The sequence below is a fragment of the Xiphophorus couchianus genome, chromosome 22, assembly GCF_001444195.1.
Source record: "Xiphophorus couchianus chromosome 22, X_couchianus-1.0, whole genome shotgun sequence".
Lineage (NCBI taxonomy): Eukaryota > Metazoa > Chordata > Actinopteri > Cyprinodontiformes > Poeciliidae > Xiphophorus > Xiphophorus couchianus.
This window is the reverse complement of record NC_040249.1, coordinates 989,253-1,014,018: the sequence shown is the minus strand read 5'-3', so window position 1 is coordinate 1,014,018 and position 24,766 is coordinate 989,253. Positions and strand designations below refer to the sequence as shown.

At 40.9% G+C, this 24,766-nt stretch overlaps 1 protein-coding gene across 3 annotated transcripts in view; it reads left to right on the top strand.

Annotated features, from left to right (window-relative positions):
* The window catches only part of ltbp1 (latent transforming growth factor beta binding protein 1), a 72,648-nt gene extending 50,896 nt beyond the window's left edge, over positions 1 to 21,752 (top strand). For all 3 annotated transcript variants that reach the window (XM_028006510.1, XM_028006509.1, XM_028006511.1), the window contains 16 exons: positions 663 to 749; positions 935 to 1,057; positions 5,088 to 5,207; positions 5,481 to 5,603; positions 6,495 to 6,620; positions 6,799 to 6,927; positions 9,153 to 9,281; positions 12,043 to 12,180; positions 13,264 to 13,425; positions 13,787 to 13,876; positions 14,905 to 15,033; positions 15,127 to 15,267; positions 16,803 to 16,976; positions 17,567 to 17,728; positions 19,823 to 19,972; positions 20,069 to 21,752. In XM_028006510.1, coding sequence (XP_027862311.1) covers positions 663 to 749; positions 935 to 1,057; positions 5,088 to 5,207; positions 5,481 to 5,603; positions 6,495 to 6,620; positions 6,799 to 6,927; positions 9,153 to 9,281; positions 12,043 to 12,180; positions 13,264 to 13,425; positions 13,787 to 13,876; positions 14,905 to 15,033; positions 15,127 to 15,267; positions 16,803 to 16,976; positions 17,567 to 17,728; positions 19,823 to 19,972; positions 20,069 to 20,292 — 2,207 coding nt within the window. In that variant the 3' untranslated portion in view covers positions 20,293 to 21,752. The remainder of the gene's footprint in view (positions 1 to 662; positions 750 to 934; positions 1,058 to 5,087; positions 5,208 to 5,480; positions 5,604 to 6,494; positions 6,621 to 6,798; positions 6,928 to 9,152; positions 9,282 to 12,042; positions 12,181 to 13,263; positions 13,426 to 13,786; positions 13,877 to 14,904; positions 15,034 to 15,126; positions 15,268 to 16,802; positions 16,977 to 17,566; positions 17,729 to 19,822; positions 19,973 to 20,068) is intronic.
* Positions 21,753 to 24,766: the final 3,014 nt, after the last annotated feature.

The following is a 24,766-nucleotide window of genomic DNA, read 5'->3' as shown; positions in this document are numbered from 1 at the left end:
TGCAGCAGCACTTCTGTTGCATTTAAACCTGAAATCGGTGAATGATCAACAATCCTGGGCAGCTGGGATTGCTTTATTCTGTTTATTCAGCAGATAAATTGTAACTTCACTGGCTAAAATGTGTTTGATATGGTTACTTGACCTTGGTCTTCAAGGAGATGCTATAATCCTTTATTTAAGTATTTCCATTAAGGATGGCTCAATTTATCTAAAAAATATTTAAATGCAATCGCTGTAAAACACTGTGGTTGTTGTCGTGGGTAATGGGGTTGGAAAGCTATTTCTGTCTTATTTGGCCTTGGTTTCTGCAGCTGAAGCTGTGTTACCCTCTGTACCTTTGCTTTCATGCTAAGATGTGGCATTCTGATCATGCTTATCTACCTGTGCTTGTGCGCAGTAAAGGAAGCCCTGCACACTGAACTAGCACACATTCAAACATATTCTGACTAATTTTCAAATAAGAAATGCAGAATTGTTTGCACAATGTTAAAATTTAGATATTTCTTTTAAAGAAATTTGATAAAGTTTTCAATTAAAGTCATGAACATCTCTATCAATATACTCGCGTTCAACTTAAGATATTTTCCAATAATGCCTGTCTCTACATATGTTGTATGGTTGAAAAATGTCTATAGTGGTGTGTCCTTTGTGTTATTTGATAGAAGTTGTTGAGAAGACGTCTTCTCCTGCTCCGGTGGAGATTCTCCCATCCAATGCGGGTCAGGACATCGCACCCACTCAGTTAGCTGGTCAGTTTCCTGCCTGACTGGGTTTCATGTTTTCTGATGGTTTCACTGTGCAACATTTAAAAGACAAATATTGCCAAATGTTATGCTACTTTTCAATAAATGCCATGTGCCGCTGGTATTTCTTTAGGACAGTATCTAGTCTCTCATTCCTGTGGAAGCAATTTATATTTGCCTGTTTTTGTCAGAGGTGGACGAGTGCGAGATCCCTTACATATGCGGGCAGGGGGTTTGTTACAACACAGCTGAGAGCTACATCTGCCACTGTGATGAGGGATTCCACCTGGATGACAGCCAAAGCACCTGCATAGGTAAGGATGGAATGAGGGAGGTCGGCTGAAACACGTCTAGGGATGCATGTTTCACAAGAGAGCTCAGAAGGGAGCGCATACGGAGCTCAGCAGACACATGCAGCTAAAATTTTGTTTCTAATCAATGTAAGATCAGTCCTCCTGTTCAAAAAAACCTCCAGCAGGTTTATGAAAAAGTGAAACATGTTTGGAGCATCCAGCTTCTTGCAAATTGCAGTTTGAAAATACCAAAGAAACGAATCCAGTTCAACAAATGCAGAGCTTTAATCACGATTGTTTTAAAAGTTTAAAACTTTTAAAAGCTAAGACTGATACTGAAGGTTGTCGGCGGTTGAAGGATTTCTCTTTTGTGAAAGACAAAAGACCAGGAGCCATTTCTCTATTGCTAGACAAATTTTTTTTTGTATTTACCCAGAATGCCCTATGTTGTAGTTCTGCTTCAACATAACAGAATGTTGAACAGCTCCGAACAGCTTGGCATACACATATGCATTCGAAATGGCACCAGAGTTCACTTCAATTGAACTGAGACTTAGGTTTGTAGAGATGGACCAGAGTTTGCTGTTTTGGTCTGCATCAGAATTCAGTTTACGCTTTCACAACTCACAAAGCAACTGCACTTTCTAGGCAAATTATCCAGAGCTTGATTAAAGCAGATTGAACAGAGCTGATGTGAATGCACCCTAAAAACACACAACTCTTCTTTCCTGAATGTGTAACAATACATCTGACTGAAGGTGTCTTATTTTTGAATATCAAAGTAATGAGAGAATCTTGATAATCTTTACCTGAACCAACTGAAGAATGTGTTCAGTTTATTGGTTTTGTCCAAGCTGTCATCAACCTGTTCCTTCTTCTGCTTGAGGCCTGACGTCCTTTTCTTCCCTGGCTATCCACATCTAGCATTGCTTTGCTGGATTTTACTGTCTACCTTCTTCCTGTATGTCTCATTGTTGTTTCCAGTCTTCATTCATTTATCAGGAATTTGCTGTCTTCCTCCCTGAAGACTCTTTTTGGTGAGAGAGTTCTTTTAGGTCTCTGGTGATTTCAGGGTTTGTGGTTGAGGAATTTACTGACCTGGTGGTCAAATTGTGACGACAGAGTTATGAACAAACTGCCTCCTGATAGACGCAACCATGTAAACAACCACGACTTCCAAAAAGAACAAATGTTCAGTCTAACTAAATATCTTGGTATTAACAGGACTTATAAATCAGTGGAATTTTAGGAGAGACCAGCAATCAGGCTCTTACTAGTCTGTGCACCCACTGGCCTCACCACTCTTGTGAGGACATAAATACAATTCACTCTATCATTATGTGGTTTCCTGCCATTTCAGCCCAGCACTCCCTGCCCACCAAAACGACACTGGACCAGTGCTGGCTGGGCAAGCGGCCCTCATGATTATTTCCTCGTAGCTGCGGTAGAATCTCTTCTCCGTCTTTGCGGAGGAAGAGGGATTGCATTTAGATTTCTGTAAAAAAAACAAAAAAATGTACAGAGCTTATTTATATGCAACCAAAATATGTATTAACAGGAATAATAGAGAAAACATACTGAGAAGAAGATGGTTTGAGACATAGGTGGGATCCTAGAAAGAGAAACACCACACTGTGGTGAAACATGTGGTGCAACGTTTATTCAGCCATCATACAGTATATGCACGTGCCAACTAAAACTTCAGCTTACACTGGTTTAACCAGTGTGTGCCCCTACATTTACTAAATGAAATACAGTTTGAGATCTGTGCACTAAAAGGTGAATAACTGTTTCTCATCATTATGCAAAGTTTATTTTTTGCCAGTTAGAGCCATACCATACTGCACTAATCACTTAGCATTGCCTTGTTGCTGAAAATGTGCTATATAAATAAAATTACCTTTACCTTTACATGTTAGTTGATTCTAACTACCGTGTTCCGAACTAGTGAGCTCAAGAGGAACGTGCTGCTTGGACATGACAATTCTGTCATTCTCCATGTCTAAAACAGTTCCTGCTCGTTTTACAGACAATTTGTTCAACAGTAAAGGAATATCAATCACTTCAGTTTCAATGTGGCACTTTGTTTGCCCGATCGTGGCTCGAAGGTTCATTTTTTCAGTTGTAATGTACCAGATAGACCATCTCCAGATTTGAAAGGTCTGCAGCATTTTGTCAACTTGGCTATAGCTTGGGTCATTTATGCAACTATCCAGCTACTTGCTACCACTTACACATGCATGCAGTGTCAATGATAGCTGATCCCAGTGATTCAGTTTGGAAGATCTCAAAGTCTCTCTTTACCTTAGTAAATAATATAATGTTCCATTTATCCTTATTTTCATCTTCTGTCAACTTTACTTCGCTTCTCTGATGCAGGCAGTCTTCGGCCTAATGGACAAATGCCCCATATTTGTCAAATGGATTTGTACTTTGATGAAACTACTAGTGTCTGCTTTTTCTTGTCCAAGTCTGTAGCAAGTCTCCAATTAGTAGCTTAATTTTTCCTGCACTTTTAAGGCCCGGCTTCATCAAACATCAGCGCTACTCTGTCATTTGAAACCATTCTCTACCATGAAACTGCCAAAAAAACATGTTCTTAGTCTTGCAAAATTTATTGTATCTCTATCTTTATTGCAGGGGAAAAGGTAACAAAACCGTCTCGCAGAAATGACACACTTCCTCCCAGAGGACTTCAGCAAATTTGTCAGCTGGTCTAATTTTAGCAATCAATTTTCCTAAAAACAAATTGATTGCTAAGGGCTGAAGAAGTTTGCTTTTCACAGCAGATTTATTTCACAAATATCTGGGCGCTATCACGATGAACATAAATATATATAAATTTTGTTGCAGTTTTCTCTTGACTAAAGATCATTTCTATGAAAGCCAATAACTGCACAGTTAGAAACCAGCCTTAAGCCACATCTTACTCAGGTGTCATACTTGATGACCTTTAGAGACAGCAACCTGAAAGAAAGAGAAGGGAGAAGACAAGCAGCTCAGGAGGTGAACAACAGATGACTCTATTGAGGACTAATGCCTTCCTCTGAGTCACAGATTCCTGGAAATATCCTGTTTGAAGATTTGATATATAAGCAACAACAATATATGCAGATCTCACAAGAAAACTCTGTTATTGTCACCAACAGTGTCAGAAGGATTTTCTCAGAATTGTTACACAACATCCCTTAATTATTGGAAAATGTGTCTGTGGTTGAGGAACAATTTGAAGTCATTTCCTGAATTCCTGAATTTTAGAGGAGCTAATTTTATTTGCATCTGACATAGCAGTGGCTTCATGTTTTGTTTTCACAAAAGCATCTCACAGATAATTTTCAAGAAATGGTCAAAAGAAAAACAATAAGGAAAGCAAAAGTGACCTTAGAAAAAGGCAATTTATCAATAAAAATAACCCTGTATCTGAAATAAACTGAGGAATTAAAGTGTTTACATTTTTCAAATTAGAAAAACACCAAATGATTCCAACCCTTAGTTAAAATTTTCCTGCTCGAGGTGCTGTGGTGGCACAGGGATCAAGCACAACCCACATATGGAGGCCTTAGTCCTCGACGCGGCTGTTGCAGGTTCCTGACCTGGTGGCCTTTGCCGCATGTCTTCCCCCTTCTCTCATTACCCTCTTTCCTGTCGGCCCAGAGCCAATAAAAAATAATTCAGGCTCAGTTTGTTTCTCATCTGGCAATGAGAACAGAGATAAACACAATTTTGTTTGGAAGCCTAATGAGATTTTGGTCAGTTATCCATAAACAACTTTATGTCCCTCATGCCCTGAACAAGTTTTCTTTGGTTTTTACATATGCAAGTGCCCTCAGAGTGTTTGGTGAGAGGCGTCTCCTCTTCTGGTAATGATATAATTACCATTGTCCAAATGCTAGCTTACAGCTGCCATACATTGTATCTCAGATAATTCCTTGCAGTTTAATTGGCTGCTGGGTGGCAGAAGGAGGAGCTCTTCAAGAGCGCCATTCATACAAGAGCTGGAACTGGACACAAAATCACAGCTGTCTGCTTTTCTTTTGTCTCTCCTTCACAGACATTGATGAGTGTGAAAACAGGACAATGTGTCCTTCAGGTATTTGCTACAATAATCCTGGAGGTTACAGCTGTGGTACCTGTCCTCTCGGCTTTGTAGGGCAAGGAGGTCACTGCATTGGTAGGTCTGACTCCTTATGTTCACTGATACTCTCTTATTGTAACTAACATGCTCTAGAACTGCTTGATTCTTACTAAAATGTGAACAATAGTTCCTTTATGTGAACAACCTCAACACTGAACTGGATCAGTTCTCAGATTTGTCTGAATTGACTGTGTGAGAATTAGCTGCTGAAAAGACAACACTGAAAAAGCACACTGTTTATGCAATAACACACAACAAAGATGAACTCTTCGTTGACAATGTAAAGTGCAAACCTTTGTATCTTTCCAGATATAGACGAGTGCCATGACGAGCGAGTGTGTGTCAGAGGCCACTGCCTGAACACTGAAGGCTCGTTCCTGTGTCAATGTGGGCCCGGGTTCAGAGTGTCATCAGCTGGGGACCAGTGCGATGGTTTGTATTTATCACTTAGACTTAACTGTTAACCATTCAGCTTGAGTCAGGCTCTCGCTTTCACTTACTGAATCAGTGGTTGACGTGCAGGTGTGTCTCTCCGTATGGTAGAGCAGCACTGAAATGCTTTTTTTTAATATTCAGAGTAAAACTCATTATATAAGATTTATTCCTTACAGGATGATGTATTTTATCTACACAATTATGGGGAAGACGGCAGAAATCCTCCAAAAGCTGGGATACAATTGGTCACAGAATGCTGTAGCGAAGCATGTTAATGAAAAATCGAGTGGAAGGAAAATGTGTGGTAAAACTTGTATATAAGAAACAGAAACAACCCAGCTTTGAGAGGAGTACAACCCTACACTGAGACAAATAGATTGATGAAACTGAGCGAAATTTCCCAATAATTTATTTATTATTTGCATTTCACTTTTCGAATTGAAGTGCGGAAAAATTTTTTTTGTGATATTGTGAAATGCACCTGTGTTTTGGATAAATTGGTCAAGAATCAAAATTTAAAAATGTTTATATAACTAATTAGTTTCTTTTTAATAGAATTAAAAAATGTGGACAGAAACTCTCTTTTTCTGTATCTTTCACTGAATTAGATAATCTACTAACTTCTTCTTCTTTTTACCAAAACATACTCTGCAAACTATTTATGGTGATTGTTATAGTTTACGGTAGATGCATGACCAGTTGCTTTTATTTCTTTTGTCTTCCTTGTCTGTCTGTCTTCCTTTTTTTATTTTAAATAACTGCTTATCTGAATCCAAACCTGGCAAATTGATACTTAATGCGGCAAATATGCCCTCCAGTTTTACCATCCTAATCGATAAAAATAGACCAAACAAACTGGCTCTTCCTCCTCCTGTGTTTACAATCCAGATGCGGATGAGTGTCAGGAGGAGGTTTCTCCGTGTGTGTCTGTGGGAAAGTGTGTCAACAACATGGGCTCCTACACCTGCACCTGCTCCGAGGGCTTCAGGCAGATCAATGACACCAGCTGTATAGGTGACGAGTCACACTGCTTTATGTGGTTGCTATTGTTTGTGTGTTTTGAGGTTGAAGTTCCTCTTTGAACTGATGGGGCTCCAACATCCTAGCTGCTGTAAAGCTGCCAGACGCCTCAGTAATACTACATAAACTTGTTAAACTCCATTCTCTGCTGCTTTGGCCTGTCACTTCCCAGATGTGGATGAGTGTGTGGAGGAGGCTGAGCTCTGCTCCCCTCATGGTACGTGTCTCAACACCGAAGGCTCCTATCTGTGTGTGTGTGACAGTGGGTTCACCGCCAGCCTCCATGCGCCCTCTTGTGATGGTAAGACAACTATACATGCACAAGCACACCAATTGTTTTGGAAGGATAAATATGCTTAATAAATATACCTAATAATACCGTTTCCCCTCTGTTGTAATACCTGGAAAATCACATCGGATCAGAAGTTCCACAGAATAAATGTGATTCTTTGCTACTAGTCCAGCTTATTTACCTTTAAAAATAAGGGTGGTGTTATCCTGTCCTGTTGAACCTTGTTGTGTTTAGAATACAGAAGATGCATAAAAGTGAAAAAAATTCAACCTGATATCAATAATAGCTTTCACTCATGTATTGCAAAGACTGAATATCCTCTAGCAGTGTAAGTTAGAAGTAGATGGATCGATCCAAAATATCAATACCAAGTGTGTGTCAGTATTGGACCAACACTAGCATGACAAGCTTGATGCTTTAGTTTCAGTTTCCCTCTTAAAATTGTATTTCGTTTTGATATTGTAATTTCTCAACTCTATGAAAAGATTTTGCTTTGATCTCAAATGATCCTTCTTTGCACTTTATTTAGAAAAAAATGCATGCCGGCTTGTTTTGTTCGTTTCTGTTCGTCATGTTCGTCTTACAATTTTTGGTAGACGCCTATAAACTTCATCTAAATTCTGCCTTAACAAGTCTTAACAAAATAATTCAAAGGAAAAGCACAAATCAGAACGATCAGAATTTTGATGACACACTTAATAACAAGCATTAGTAATGATATAGGTATTGGTACAGGTATTGGCGATACTGGCCTTGTTTCAGTATCAGCAATATTGACCCTATTTTCAGCTGTACTTTGGTACTGGTGTGGTATGACACACCTCTAGTGTAAGTAAGGAAGTAACCCCAAGCAGCGGGGTTAGTATTTATTATGGACCACCTGTTGAGACAGTCCTAGAAAAGTACTGGTTGATTGGAAGGGAACATGACATATAAAACATATACAGTATATGTTTTATATGTCATAAAGCTAAATCAGCACTTTTGTCCAGAAGAAAGTTCTGGACAAAAACTTTGTAAAGAAGTTTTATCTATACAAGATGAGACTTGTATAGATAAAAGTGTAAAAGTATACTTTTTTATTGGTAAAAAAGTATACTTTTTTATACTCAGTATATTCCTGATCCACTGTTGAAACCATGGCAATGAGATGGGTTGAAAGGCCTTCAGTACCCCCACAAATGCTGGGTGTCCACTGTACTTCCAAACAGCTAAACTAGTCAAGTGTAATTAGCATGTAGTAACCACCTAACTGGCAGTAAGCATCAGTATTTCCTCTCATTAAGTAAAACAAGTCTAAGCCATAGGAACGGTGTTATTGTGGAACGCTTTGGTTTATCCTGATGCAGAATCACATTCAGTGGGTCCAGTTACAATGTGGAGAAATAACTACGTATTGTTTTCTATTGTGTTCACCTACAATAAAATTTTATCTCCAGTCTATTATTCAAAATAATAATTTCTGGAATCCTGGTTGGTTTCCATACACGTCTTGTTAACTTCAGGCGCTTCTCGCAATATTTCAGTTGACTTCCAGGCACCATTGATTTATTCCGATTCAGCCATTGGGAATGCCTCAGGTGCCGACAGCTCTCCAGATCAGTTCTCCAGGCAAACAATAGCTCTGTGTCACCATGTCTGCCCTGGTTTTCATCACCCTATTCTATATCTCCATCACTCTGAGACACTCGGGGACGACACGGCAGATGAGAAGAATATCAACAATTTCCTTGAGATGTGTTGCCCCAGCTTTCAGCACCGTGAAGGGAGTCCAGGGCGTCGTGTGTCAGAGCTGCTTCATGCTCCCTCTGCTACCTCCGAAAACCCGAGAGGAACAGAAAGAGAAGCAGACGGAAGACTTTAAGCTTGCTGTCTAGACCTGCAGGAATATTTGTTGACCTCTCTCTTGTGATTTATGCAAACTCAGACTCCAGTGAGAATGCATATGTGTGTGTGTGTGTGTGTGTGTGTGTAGCAGTCTGAGTGTATATTTTTTACGGCGGGTCCTTTAGTTATAGAGCATACCAGAATTCATTACATTGCACTCGTCCTCGTTTACTCTTAATGCTGCAGGTTTTAATGTGTCTCCAGGGGAAAGTGAGGAAAGGCAGATGTTTGGTCAGATATATCATTCTTACACCTCATAAAATACAAAGCATAAAATTGAAAGGCTAACATTGAGGCATGTGAGTGGTGAAGTTGTTGAGCTTTTTTTTGGTTCTTGCTGTTTTCAGACATTGATGAGTGCGGGCTCAACGAGACGCGCTGCGGGCCCCACGGCTACTGTGAGAACCGGCTGGGCTCCTTCCAGTGCCTCTGTGACCAAGGCTACCAGGAGTCCCAGGACGGCCACGCCTGCGAGGGTGAGTGTTTGGCTCATATCGAGTGCGTGTCTGGTTAGACTCACCGATGAAAACAGTTACAGCTCCAGATGAAATATGGCCCACATGCAGTTTGATTAGGAGCTGACACATCCAGAATGGCACTGGGAAGCAGTGCTTTGCAGTGTTCATACTCCTCATAATAGGGCTGGATTGAAAAACTCACCATGATATAAGCATTCCAAATGAGTCGATATTGATAATTGTCGATATCAATAATTATTGATTACTTTTTTGCTTTAAATATCTGAAATACCGCCAAAGTAGTGGCACAACCTTTTCCTGTTTTATCCAGTTTTCACCTCACGCCGTTGTTGTCAGGCGAAACATGAAACTGCTGCTGCGCAAGTTACTCAACAGGTTGCTGCTAGGGAACCGAAGAGTGAGTTAGTTGATGCCACCAACCTTGCTCAGCTCACTGTGAGAGGTCGAACAGATAAAGCCTTTCCTCTGCCTATGTCTCTCAGAATGCTGTGCGGTTCTGGATCGGATTTCTGTGAATATTTTTTTAACCAAGGGCCAAATTAATGCTTTGTGCATACTGGTAATATTTGTGTATGTGAAATATGTGCCTCTTGGCTGCTTCTCTTATTACTGCTTCCCTGGCCATCCCTGACAGATTAGGTGGATCCATGCTTTGGTAAGTCTGCAGCTGGTAACTGGTTGCAGTGAATTTTACTGAGGGATATGAAAGTAAAGTGAGGTAAATGCAAATCCTTGCCATATTATTAGGATTCAATTGTAAAACCTGTGAATTTACTTTCCACTTTACAGTGACACATTGCTTTATGTTTGGTCTGTCACGTTAAATCCCAATAAAATAAATTCAAGGTTACGGTTCTAAAGTGACCAAATGGCTGTACTTAAAGCTGCAGCGTTAATGCTCTCCTGTGTGAAACCTGGACTCTGTATGCAGGAAGGATAGGAGAGCAGCCAAACCATCTCTGAAGCAGTTACAGTTTGCCTCTGTTATCTTTGGCAGTGACTTCAGATAAGATTTGAAAACAAGAATAATGAGCATAATAATGCATCCTAGTGGAATGGAAGGACCTGGAGATCAGGCTGAAAACCATTGGTTTTGTTCAGATTTGATTTGGAGAAGCTGAAAGGCTTCATGCTGTTCCCATCCAGTTTGATTTCCTCCAGCAGGATGGCTTGTCACCACCTATTCCCAGCCACTACACACAAATACGCACACACACACACACGCAACACACGCACGCTCGCCCACAATATCCCTACCCATACCCCTAACCATCACATACCTCTAACTCTAACCCTCATCAAAAGTCAATTCACACCTTAGTCCTTAACCTAACCCCTAACCCAAAAACATTTCCCCTCATGGGGACCAAACAGCAGTATCCCCACATTGCAGACAGAAATAGGTCCCCAAAAGAATATAAAAACCTGGTTCACACACACACGCGCACCCCCCTGCACACTTAGTGGGCAATGCCACCGAAACACACATTTTGTTTCCAGACTTAGAATACAGTATTTGCTGCGTGCCCATTTAAACACAATTGCCATCTGTTCCTTGGCAGTTTCCTGGTCCCACCCGAGTTCAGTCCAGCCTGCTGCCAAACCGTCACTGCACTGTGGCCCTTACACATGGAATCACTTACACAGAAACACCCTGACTGGAAGCCAACAGCGGTGGTGTACCACTAAACAGTTAGAATGAGTGTTATTTCACTTTCTTCCTCTTTTCCAGCCTGGTCTGCTGTCTGATCAGCCAGCGCCGTCTGTTTCCTCTCCGTTTTCAATCTGTCCTCCCCTTTAATCGTGTCATTTCCCTCCAACCAAAGTGAACTTTACTTATTTTTAACAGGACTATTTAACAATGTCTCCAGTTTATCATCATCCTTGTTCTGTTTTTACTTTGCTTTTCTGTGCTTTTTAGCCTAACTATTGACATAGTGATTACACTGAAAGGAATTTATACACGACTGTTTAGGATTTTCCAGTGAACTTGCTAAGTCAAACATTTATTTGAACTTTGTTGCACTGACAGATGCAGGATTAATAAAAAAATAAAATAAAACTTTACAAATGTTGTTGTTTTACAGCTTGTAGTTGAAAAAAATAAATAATGAATTGGAACTCATAGACAAAAGAAATCACACCAAAATTAAACATTACTAGTAGATTCCTAGCTTTAAGTTTGTCCTAAATTTAAATCAGACTTTAGCGCTAAGCCTATCCCACAAGTCTTTGGTCCCCATAAAGACACAAAATGTAATTAAAATACCAGATGATTCCAAAAATGGGTAAAATAAATAATAAATTAACCTTAACCATAAATGTGAGGTTTGAGGGTTGTCACTTTCCTCATTCGCCTCACAAAGCAAACACTTAATTTAGAGTGTGCATTTGTACTTCTTTTTAAACATATAGACCAAAGTAACTTTTTGGGTTCAATCCAAAATGTGTATGTGCACATAATACATGTATTATCAAGCTAAAACTATGCGTCACCTGGAACACTGATGGTGAAACATGGTAGAGGCAGCATCATGGACAGGGAAGCGAGTCTGATTTATTGGAAGGTGGATGGAACTAAATGCTGGAGTATTCTGGTTAAAAAAATAAATCTAGATTGCCTATTTGTACAATCCTTAACCTGCAACTGGCTCTGGCCGCTAAACGTCATTATTTCACATACTGTGTTTTGTTAAACTGACAAATCTTTCAGTTCAGATTCTTCATCAAAACGTTCTCCATGTGTGTTCTCCCACAGATGTGAATGAGTGTGAGCTGCTGAGCAGTGTGTGTGGAGAGGCCGAGTGTGTGAACGTGGATGGCTCCTTCCTCTGTGTGTGTCCCAACGGCCTGGACTACAACGTCATGATTGCCAAGTGTGAGCCCACTCAAACAGGTAACCCACACTGACACCCACAGCTGACGACGAGTCCACAGCACAGCGCCTTCTTTCCAAAGACGAGTCGAATTTCATTAGCTTGGAATTTCAAGCAGCATCTCATTAAGGACACTTGATCTATGAAAATAAGTCCTGATCCAGTGACTAAAGACAAATAATGGATTTTTTTACTTTTTATTATAGATTCTTTCAGTTTTGCTGTCAGCTTACACTGCCATTTGAAAGTTGGCTAAGAATGCATTTTCTTGATTTCTCCATCTTGTTCATTTTGTTCTATACTATGTCCTGTACTTCACAACAGACTCTGAACTGACATATAGTTCATAAATGTAATCCCCTTCTAGCTTTAAGGTTCTACTCATCCAGACAGGTTTATAAAAATCTGCATATCGCACAACGCAATTATGATGTGGTTCCTGAACCACCTTCAGTGTGACTCCATAAGATTAAAATCTGGTGTCCTGTTCCATCATGTGGATAAAAGTAATCATTTAATTCATAATGAATTAAATGAAATGATCTAAAGTTAACTGTGAGGTCGTCACTCTGAGAGCTACAGGAAATTATCCTAAAATATCATATATGTGAGTGTACGTGTCAAAAAAGGTTTTCCAGAAGTCCAGTCAAAGTCCAGCCTGGTTGGAATTGAGCCTCTCACAATAAGCAATGAATCAATTAGTGATTAATTAAAATTAGCTCAATAATTTCCATTATCGGTATTATAATCCACTTTAGTCATGGTTTTGGTTTTAAGTTATTTTTTTCTATTTTATTTATTGTTTTTGGTTGTGATGTTTTATTTTGGTTATTTAAAATATCTTCCAGTTCTGGAGTTCATTATTTTTTTTACAAAATTAAAGTTTATCAATATGGTGTGACTTAAAAATGGTCTCCAAACAACAACATTATCATTTATCGCAATAACCTTTGGGACAATTTATTGTCCAGCGAAATTTGTCATCCTGACAGGCCGAGTTAGAAGGCTGGAAAAATCCCTCAACAAGCTTGTTTAGGATTTAAAAACCTGTTTGGAGATCAGTTGCAATTTCAGTTCATGTTTTTCTGTCGGTTTCCTTTCAGCGCCTTCAGTGGAAAGAAAGGATTGCTACTATCATCTCAGTGCCGAGAACCTCTGTGAGAATGTGCTGAGCAGCCACATCACGCTGCAGGAGTGCTGCTGCACTCTTGGCGCTGGCTGGGGGGACAACTGTGAGGTGTACCCTTGTCCTGTTAATGGCACAGGTGAGCTGGTGGATCAGAATTTCTCCAAACCTGCGCCTCCATACAGTGTGTTGTTAAGGTTGATTGGCTTTAAAATCAAACAAAGATAAACTCCCAATTAGAAAACGGTTGGTGAACTTGGTTAGAAGTCAGTGTGAGTCCTTGGTTTCCTATAATATCCATCCACAAGTCCCCATTTTGTCTCCATGGAAACCCATCCATGGAGATCTATGACAAAAGTTTTGACTGTTTTCCTCCAAAAGACTGTATGTGCAGAGAGTCCGGTCCCTGCAGGAAGCAGCAGCAGTATGTAACTGTGTTTATGGAAACAAGCTCAACAGAACAGCTCAACCTTGGATCCTCCATGTCTGCTCTCTTCTAGACCAGTTCACCCAGATGTGTCCTTCTGGAAGAGGTTTTGTTCCCAACGAAGACCTGCTGTATGGAGTAACGTTCTCAAACAGTTACAAAGGTAAGACAAGTGGAAATAGTTTACCCTGATCCAATGTAAAGGCATAATATACAGTATTTTAAGATGTTATCTGGTAACGATGATTTTTATCAACAGCTCTTCTTCATTTTGTACGCACCAAGCACCATCTTATCGTTTCTGTAGCGGTTTTTTGTTTTTCTCCCCTGAAAACTGAATAAGTTCCACTAGCTTGAAATCCTCTGCGAGTGTAATGATCTGATTGGGCCTTGGTCAAGTGTGAGTGATGGGTTTCAGTTTTGGGTTTTGTGATGCTTTTTTTTTTTTGCATGTGCAGTCAGTGAGGAGGCAGTGCCCGCTTGTGTTGAACTAGCCTTCTCCGCTGACACGGAGAAGGCTAGATCACTAAGCACAAAAAGCTGTTTGGTCGTGTCAACTACGCTGAACCCCAGTGGGGTGGAGCTCAAGTTTGCCCGTGTCACAGCTTGTCATAAATGCTAGGGCTAGTTAGCATGGCCATGACAGCAGACAAAGAGTTTTCCTTTAACAGTAAGTTGTTTCTCCACCATTAACACATTGAGCAGCGAGTAGACAGGATTGATTGACAGCACTACGACACTCCTCCTGACTCTGATTGGCTGTTTTTGACCGGGAGTGGTGCATTTCTTTAGATGGCAATAGTAGCTCAAGGAAGAGGTGGAGGAGATCCAATTGTTTTCACAGGTTGTCTGTCTCATGACACAATGACAGTTTTAATAAATATGGAAAAAACATATTTTTGTAAAGGTTACATACTGCAGCTTTAAGCAACAAGCAGATGGGAATTTTGTCAAAGTTCCATCTTTGCAAACTGGAAAAGGGTGGATGTTTGCTTCATGGAAGGGAACAGCGCAGCCAGGTGGGGGCAGGGTTCATTGATGGTTCTTCCCCAGTATACATTAAACAACCACTCCCCAGCACCCCCGCAAACCTTGTTGAGGTTTGAAAGCGTGTTTTGCTGAGAAGTCTAGATGCACAAAGATGAGTTTTTCAGAGGTGATCAAACAGACCATGTTCTGTACTGTTTGCAGACGCAGATGAATGCAAACTGTTTGATAAGGAGGTGTGTAAAGGCGGCTACTGTGGGAACACAGAGGGAAGCTATGAGTGTTACTGCACCAGCGGACACTACTACGACCCAGTCCAGCTGAAGTGCACAGGTCAGTAAGACAGAGATGTGTACTAGAGAGTCAAACGGCTCTGATTTGTCGTCTAACTAATGAATCTGGTCTGTCTGTCTCGCGGTCCTGTAGATGTCAATGAGTGTTTGGATAAGTCCGTTTGTGACGGAGGAGAGTGTCTGAACACAGACGGCTCCTTCAACTGCTTCTGTAGACCCCCCATGGTGCTGAGCCCCAAAAGTCACCGCTGTGTTGTGCTTCCCCAGCTGGCTGGTGAGAGTTCAGTTTTTTCATTAAAGTCTCTGTATTTCAAAACTGTTTTAGTACAAAAGAAATGTGGACAAAAAAAAGAGAAGCACATTTTGCCATCTTTTACAAAGCACATCAGTTCAGAAAAACCAATCAGAGCCTTAGGATTGATTTCTGATCCCAGATTTTATAAAGCTCTGATCTGCGTATGCAGGTTGTAGACACTTCTCATGTCTGCATGCAGCAGGCTGGACAGTGATGCAGCTTTTAGCATCGTCACCACACAGACTGAAGGTCCTGGGTTCAAATCCTCACCTTGGTCCATGTTAGGATTATTGATCTCTATAAACTGTCCTTATGAGTGTGTGTGTGCATGCGTGCATTTGCATGTAGGGGTGTGTGTGTGTGTGTGTGTGTGCTTGCACGCCCCTCCAGCCCTGCATAGATAAGTGCCTATAGACAGTAGATGGCTGGACCTATAAGTAACAAAAAATACTTGTTCTACATAAATGAACTTGAAATCAAACTTTCTCAACAATGAAATATTGACAGTACAATAAATCAGTAGTTGTGTGATCTCTGCATCAAAAACAAATCTACAAATACAGGAGATGGATTTATAAGTAAAAATTTCAGTTACATTATGAACAGCTTATGTAATTTTTACATTATTGCTGTAACCGAAAAGCATTAGCTTTTCTCTTTTTTTACACAACTGAAAATGTACTAACTCAATGCCCCATAATACCCATTGTCTACATCTGCTTATTCTTACAAGGTCGCAAGGAAGGGCTGGTGCCCTTGTGCAGAGGTCGTTGGGTAAGAGGCAGGGTGCAGCCTGTAGAGGTCGCTAGGTCATCACAGGCGAATGCAGTCCAAATCTAATATTTTCTGTTTGCTTTTTAGCCCAAATGTGACGCAAATCCAACTTTTTCACAGCAGTCATAATGACCCACTTCTGATCGGAACTAAATTGTATCCGTATCCGAATGTTTACGAAGCGTCCGCGATCTGAACGGTCACGTCACCTTCAATACGACTCGTACTCCACCGATGTGAGACATGCATCGTAATTCTGCACCAGGAGAAGCCGGACGCAGTTAATTCACACATAAACAAAAATATGATTATGAAAATTATGATAATGCCACCACTTTTGGTCCGACTTTGCATCCAATCAGACTTCTTTACAGAAGCTGCAGTCAGTGCATCACAAAAGGCTGAGCTTTCTTTTTTTTTTTAGCTTCCTTTGTCTTATGATCTTAGCTCAACACCAGACGATACTCTCTTGTAAAGGCACAGATGCTCCATAGCAGAATGATGTATGAAGATAGAAAAAGTAAAATCCGTGGATGAAAAGTGAAACCTCTTCCCCAGCAGATCAAAGAAAACTGAATGATTCTAGTCACTAGCAACATGGACAGATGGTACTAATAATTGACAGTTTTGGTATTATTTGCATATGATGTTCCAGTTGATAACATAATTTTACAGTTAAGTGCAAACAGCGCCCATAGGCTATGGTTCCTTTTAGATAGTAAAACTGTCTGTATTTGTAGAGCAACAAGAAATGGAGCAGTTGGACTATCAGATCTGCTGGCAGACAGTCACAGAAACCGAGACATGCACGCGGCCCCTGGGGCCCAACAGGAAGATGACCTTCACCGAGTGCTGCTGTCGCTTCGGAGAGGCCTGGGGGATGGACTGCGCCTTGTGTCCCCCCCGACACTCAAGTACGCGACTCAGACACACACTGCAACACACCGTCACAGCTCTGTGACGTACCAAGAGCATCTCCTCCTTACAAAGTATTTTGACACTTAAGGTATTTTTCTTTTTTTTATTCTGAAAAGTGGGAAAAATAATGCTGAAGTTTACTTGCCTGTCATTTTTTGCTGTTAATATAAAGTTTTAATTCATTAAGATAAAGGTTTTAATATATTTGAAAGTCCTAATTCTGCTGAGCAATCTTGATAGCTGTCATTAGTTGACGATGGTAGAGACGGAGGTAGAAGTTCGTCATGCAATCGGTGGGTTGCCGGTTTGATTTTTGGTTTCAGACATTGTGACCTTGGGCAAGACACTTCAGCCCCGTCTTACCTGCTGGTGGCAGTAAGAGGGCTGAACAGTGGCACCAGCGCATGGCAGCCTCGCCTCTGTCAGGCTGCCTGTCAGAGCAGCAGAGGCTACTATCCAGTTGATAAAGTGCTATTCAAGTACAAACCATCTTAGTCATACAGGAGGTTGGAACCTCACTTATTTTTTTAGAGATTACTAATTCTTTAGTTTCTCTTCTCCACAAACTGTTTTCTTCTCTCCTCAGACGACTATGCATCCATGTGCAACATTCGTCTGGCTGGGAGGCGACAGCCTTACGGCCACGACGCCCTGGTTGCCGGTCCGGTTTATGAATATGAAGAGAGCCCAGAGTACTACACATCACCCGATGAGCAGCATGTCCGCAAGTTTTACGAAAACGAAGAGCGTAAGTATTTACCCTTTTCTTCAAGCCACAACTTCAGACGTACATCTGTTTGATCAGATGACTGAGAACCTTTATTAGCGGGTTTGACTTCGGGGAGCAGCAACTACTGACAGACAGGATGGCAAGTTTGAACAAAATGGAAAAAAACAACAACAAAACAGGGAACCGAAACCATACATGGCTAATAATGGTATCTGATTTAAAACCAGTTCTATGTGATATGAAATATCTACTTGATATTTCATCTTCACTAGTTCGATACCTGGAAATTAGAGGCATAGTTCCAGAAATGTCAGGTTGAGTTTCACATGTGTAATACTCTAAAGTACTTCAAATGAACATAACATTTTCAGAAAAGCTGCGGTTTGTATCAGGTAATGTATGTCTCCATGTTGATTAATGTAGAAAATCCATCAAGAAGAGGCTTATGTGTAGTTATCTGAAAAACTGAAAAATGTAGCTTTCTTGCTCAAGTTTGGCTTATACTTTAAAAATCAGTTCTCGTACTTTTTCATGTGGAAGTCTTATTTTCCACCAATGTAGATTTAATTTACTAGTATCTCAGATTAGTAACACTTCATTTTTCTAAAGGATATGATGAGGTAGAAAGGTGCCTGCCTTTAATCGATTTTAGTGATAACAAGTTGATGTTATGGAAGAGGAGTGCAACATTTTTTCGGTCTTTATAATATGATATAAAAAGAGGTTTTGCACACTGCAGGATTCATTTAGTTACCACAGGAATGCTTTAAGCGCCTTTTTCTCCAGACCAGAGGAGATGAAAAAAACCAAGAAGCTCCAGGAAGATGTGAGGATGTTCATATCTGGCTGTTAGTTCCCCTCAGCTGCATCCCACCACGCAGAGCCGCTGTCCTGGCTGAGCTGTTGTTGAGATGAGCAGATTAGACTAATTTACCTGCGCAGTGCTTTTAACATTGCAGCTCACAGACTTCAGCCCAGTCTGGTTTGGAAGCACTTTGCTGCCATCTTGTGTCACAGCAAGATGAAAGCGGCGCTTCCGTCTTTTGGAAACCTTATTCATAATGTGTGTAAGCATACTGGATTTATTTATTCATTAGTTACTCCCTTGACTCTTAAATGTTGTGATTAAGTTATATATGAACAGCGCATCCTACAAAACGTTTGTTTTTTGTTCCTGCATGCATTCCTGTGGAATGTAGTTGCTGTTAAATATGAAGAAGGAGGAAGAGGAGGAGCTCCGCAGCTCCTTTAATGAAAACTGGAAACACTTTATCACCATATAGAAATACATATTTCTCTACTGCTACAGTTCAATAACTCCAGATGTTACATAACGGATCTTTATCATTTAATTATATATTCAGCCACTGTCCAGCTACATTCCCATTATAAATGTGCACAAAACCTTCTCATTAATAATAATAATAATAATGCTGAAAAAAAACAAAACAATTTCATAAGTGCAGCGTTTCCATTAAATAAGAAATATAATTAAAATCACAAGTGAATGCGTTTGTTAAATAAATCCGCCATTCATCTAAGAAAAAGATAAGCATGAATTGTCTGAGCCCACCGTTAGAACGATGGTTCAGTCCAAACATCCAGGCTCCTTCACAGTCTCTGAAGTGAGGAGCTAGCTGTGACTCTCCAGCACGAACAAAAAGACCTCCAGTAATACGTAAAGCAAAAGACATGCAACACATTCTACTTATTTTCCACTGATAAATAGAAAGAAACACATTAACAATAAAAATCAGACCACTGTTCATCCATTTCCTTACTTTGGCTGAATCAATCAAACATTAGAGTGTGTGATCTTTTATTTTGGTTGTTTTGTTTTCTTGGGGGGGAACCTTTTTTGTGGCCAGGCAGTTTACTCTCTGACATTAGGTCTGAGATGTTACGATTCTGTTGTAATATTCACCTGTTAAGTTTCCATCTTTACTTCCGCTGCTGTTTTCCAACGCCGATCAGATGATGTGAGGCAGGTGAGTTTTATTAACCACTTCGATCTGCACTCACACCTGGTTTAACCGGTCAGGCGTTGTGTGTGTGTGTGTGTGTGTGTGTGTGTGTGTGTGTGTGTGTGTGTGCTGCATGCCTGTGCTGCAGATCGCCACAGCGCCTTCGAGGGCTTGCGAGCCGAGGAGTGCGGGATCCTGAACGGCTGCGAGAACGGCCGCTGCGTCCGGGTTCAGGAGGGCTACACCTGCGACTGCTTTGCGGGATTCACCCTGGACCTGTCCCGCATGGCCTGCGTCGGTAGGCGGCCGCTAAAAAAAAAAAAAAAAAAAAAACAAAACAAAACCCGGCCGTACTTGTTCTCTGTTTCACGCCGGCACCTCTCTTTGCGTGCAGATGTGAACGAGTGCTCGGAGCTGAACAGCCGGATGTCGCTGTGCAGGAACGGAAAGTGCATCAACACGGTGGGCTCCTACCGCTGCGAGTGCCTGCCGGGCTACAGGGTCTCCGACAAACCCAACTACTGCGTGAAGACGGACAAGCAGCAAACATCCACACACACTCAGCGGGAGGAGGCAGAGACCAGCAGGGCCACAAAAACCACACGCACAAGCTCATAATGCTACACTTGTGAGGACATCCACTGACTACAGTCGGGCCAATGAGAAATTGTCGGCAGCAATCGAGTCGTGAACATCCCGCAGCGCAGCTGACCGTCGGCGGAGCAGGAGGAGCACCGGGAGCAACGGTCTTCCTTTCCTTTAGCATAACCGAACCACGTTTCATTTTACTTATCAGATCTCAAATATTTTTGTATCATTTTTATAATGGACTGTTAGATCGTGTTGTCAACAGCATCATATACACCAGCTGCCTTTTTATTTTGTCTTTATACAATTAAATTATTATGCCTGAGAGGTAAATTATTGGTCAGCTGGATAAAAGAAATTACTTTCTAGTTCCACTCTAATGGCGCATATGGCCGACCGATGGTTCTGATTTACTTGTTTTGTTTTAGTCCAACCAGTCGATGGGATTAATGTGAGCAGCGAACTGTTTCCAGTTACCTGCTTTGAAGAATCCTTAGGAAACCTCTATATAAATACGTGTTTTGCTGCCAAAGTTACATAAATGCCTGGACGATTATCAGAGACCCGGTCGGGTTGATTGTAAGCCCATGTGTGGGTTTCCTGGAAGTAAAGAGTTGCGGTGCTTTTTAGATCTGAGAAGAGTGAATGACATCAGCAAGTCCATGACACAATACACACACACACACACACACACACCAAATCGAATCCACTATATTCAACACTGTATAAAGAAAACACATTAGGCAAAGATGAATTATAAAGTTACTTGATGAAGCTTATTTCTGGGAGTGAGACATGTAAAAGAAAGTATGTTTGTTTATATCTTTTTTTTTTCTTGAATTTGTCTCTAAGTGGTGCTTTATGAGGCAGCAGAGGTGGATCTGCTCTTTTAGCTTCCCGACAAACCCAACATATGGATTTATGCTGGGGGATTCTGTCGTATTTCACAGCACTTCGAAAACATCGTTGAATATTTCATGCCTCAAGGATTCCGGCTGTCCGTTCCACTCCTTCCTCCGACCTCTGACCTCTGGGGACTAGCTGTCGTCATCGCACCACAGCACCATCAGGCCGTTTAGCCTGGAAGTCTTTCTCTGAGTTGACGAAAGTCACTCGGCTTTGGAAAGAAGCGTTCCTCTGGCTTTTCTTTTCGATGTGCAACAGCTGTCAGATGCAATCAGACACCTGCAAAACACAGAACTAAACTCTGCTTCATGTTTTCTACACGAGCTGCTGCTTCCTCCTCCTACGTCTTCAAGAGACTCTAACCGTCTTTTCCTGACTCTGTTTCACTCAAAAGTCTTGCCAGGTTGCGATGCTGTTGTGGGACAGTAATGGGAGAAGAGAACCCAGTGTACATTTCCACTAAAGAGTGGTGAGAATAGCTTGTGTATTTGTAATTTGTATATGAACAAATGGCTTTTTCTGTGAATTCATAACATAATGTACATTAAACCCATTGGTAATAAACCACAAATTGTTTTATTTAATGGTACTGTTTGGTCCTTTGTTCCCCATCTTTAAACATTTACTGAATGTGATTATAGGCTGAGTTATACTGAGTAACTCTGCCCATCATACCCGCCCCAGCTGTAAAATAAAAAAGTTTACAAGTTTGAAATGTTTATTGTTTTAACTAGGACTTCTCATATAAACACAAATTTGCCTATTTTGACTTTTCTTTTCATTTTGCTCAAATTATTTAAACAGTGCGATACTATAATCTTGTCCATCTTTGAAGTGTTCTAGGTGTTGTACTTTTGGAGGTAGAGCAGTTGTAGCGGGATCCAAATGCATAAACAGGACCTCATGTCTTTCATGTCAAAAATCAGATAAAGGTTCCACAAATCACAAAAATATACGAAGAAAAAATATTCCCCATTCCCCGTGGGGCGGCTCATAGTATTGCATCTTTGAAGTAACCCTGGATCCACACTAAATATTCAGTTTGTGGTCCGATAATCAGTGGCTGCAGTCGCTCTGAGGAATAACCCTTGACCCTGACTTATTTAAAATTCTGCAGAAAGAATGATTGAATTATAGATTCCCCAAAAGAAACATCCCTTTGACGAAACTCCTCTAAAAAGCAGCTAAAAACATTACAGTTCAATTTCATGTATCTTTATATCAACCAAGAAAAGGACTTACTGACTCCCATCATCTTGGCCTCTGTGGTTTTGTCTCTGCCACATCTGTTACAAGTCGTTCTTCCAGTGAAGTTCATGTTACCACGGTTTTTATCAGGACAAATCCAGTCCCTGTCCCTGACACGACAACTCTTCCCTGACAATTCTGTGTCTTTTGGCTCAACAGTTGCTCTGGTCAAGATAGACTTCAGCACAAAAACACAATTTCCGTAGTAAAAGATTTGACAACAAAATCACTCCAACCATTAAAACAGGACAGATAATGTGGTAAGACTGAAAGATGTGAATACTTCCAAGTTTTTAAGAAGCGATTTAAACATGTCTGAAGTAACAAGCTCCTGTAGATTTGAAGTGTTTTGTTGCTTATGACTTTAGAAGGAGCAGAATACTAAAACCCCAAATTTTATTTAGCTTATCATGGACATCAGGAACAGTCAGGAAGAAGTCTTTAGAACCAAGAGGGCAGCTCACAGCATGTCTCTGGACCTGTAGGTATGATGGAGGCAGACCAAGACATGCCAATGACCCACGACCAGATAAAGATGTCCATCCCTATAGTGTACAATAAGTAGGACGGCCACTTTTACCTCACTGCTCCATGCTAGTGTCCAGATGATGTGAGCATTGAGGAGAGCAATGAACACACTGAGACTTCTATCATTGAAAAGTGCTGTATACATAAAAATTACTGCTACCTACTTACATGTTAACCTTACAAATACTAAAAGAAAAACATTATTTTTTTACACATTATATTAACAGTCCATTACTGTGTAAATCACATTCATCTCTCAGCCTCAGTTTCTCTGAGAGCTGTGTGTGTGTATGTGTGTGTGTTGGTTTGTTTGTAATATCTTGTGGGGACCATTTTTCTGACACATACTACATTGTGGGGACCCACTGCTCCTTGTGGGGACTGAAGCCTGGTCCCCACAAGAGGAAAAGCTGTTTTTGGGTCAGGGGTCAGATTTAGGACTAAGGTGTGAATTGAATTTTGGTTAGGATTGGGGTTAGGTATGTAATGTAAGGGTTAGGGTAAGGAAAAGGGTAAGGTTTAGGCTGTAGAAATGAATGGAAAGTCCCCACAAAGATAGCCATGCAACCGTGCATGTGGGTGGGGTGCGTGTGTGTGTGGGGGGAGGGGGGTGTGTGTGTGTGTATGTGTGTATGGGTGTGTGTGTGTGTGTGTGTGACAGCCCCAGTGTCTGTTGACCATGGTGAACTAGCAGGAGCCTTTCAAACAAAGCTTGGATCTACTGTGTGTTTTAATTTTGCAGGAATAAAGTGCTGAATGTGTTTCTGTGCTGAGAACCAGATTTAGTCAGACTGTGTGTTTCAGTAACACAATCACTGAGAGATGTTGGCTGGGCTCTCCTGAACCCCGACCATGTTTCCAGTAAACGCAGTCTATTCATAGACTGAGTCTCTCTCTGTCTCTCTGTTTCACTCGCTCGCTCACTGTGCATCTGAGCTACTACTACTACTATTATTATTATTATTATTATTATTATTATTATTATTATTATTATTAGCCATTATCTGAGTGAGCCCATGTATCCTCTGATAGGCCAGGATCTCAGTCTGCACGGCTGACAGTCATTCTGTTTGCCTGGATTTCTACGAGGTACGTCGTTCACACACAACTTGTTTTCTGTGCTTTTCCTTTAAATGTTAATACTTTGTGTGATGTGTTTTCTCCTATTATGTATCTACAAAGTAACTCTGTTCTCTTTCAGTGTCATACTTCTGAGGAAGTAGCTGCTCATGCTCTCTGTTCTATTTCTGTTTTCCATGAACAGCAGTGAGTTTTGGTTTGGGAGCAGCACAGCATCAAGCTGTAGTCAGCTTTTGCTGAACGGAGTCAAAGGTCACAGTGTGACTAAACACATGTTAGATCCAGGTTTGGTGTGGACTGAACAGCAAAATCCAAAATAACAAACCCGACCGGACTCTCGCTTTACATTCCCAGTATTGCTGATGCGGCATAATGAGAAAAACACAAAACTACCGATACAAATGTTACATTTCACGTGATGTTGCCTCTAAAGAAAAGGTGCACAATGTTTCCACTGCAGACTAGGTTAAAAATGAAACAATTGAAAAACTGAAGAATTACTTTCATGCGTGCCGTCCAGGGGAGCTTTCTGCGTTCAGCATTTAGCTTATTTCTCACAGAACCGTCACATCGTCAAAGCCAGAGAGTTGGCCCACCTAATTAACCTGGAGTCACTGCTGTGCTCAGTACTGCCAACGTCATTATACATTTGATCTAATTATTCTAGCCTGGCCACTGCCTTCATGCGCAGTTCCACTCAATTCTCATCTCCCTTCAGTTCTTCATCTGGGATTTCTTCCAT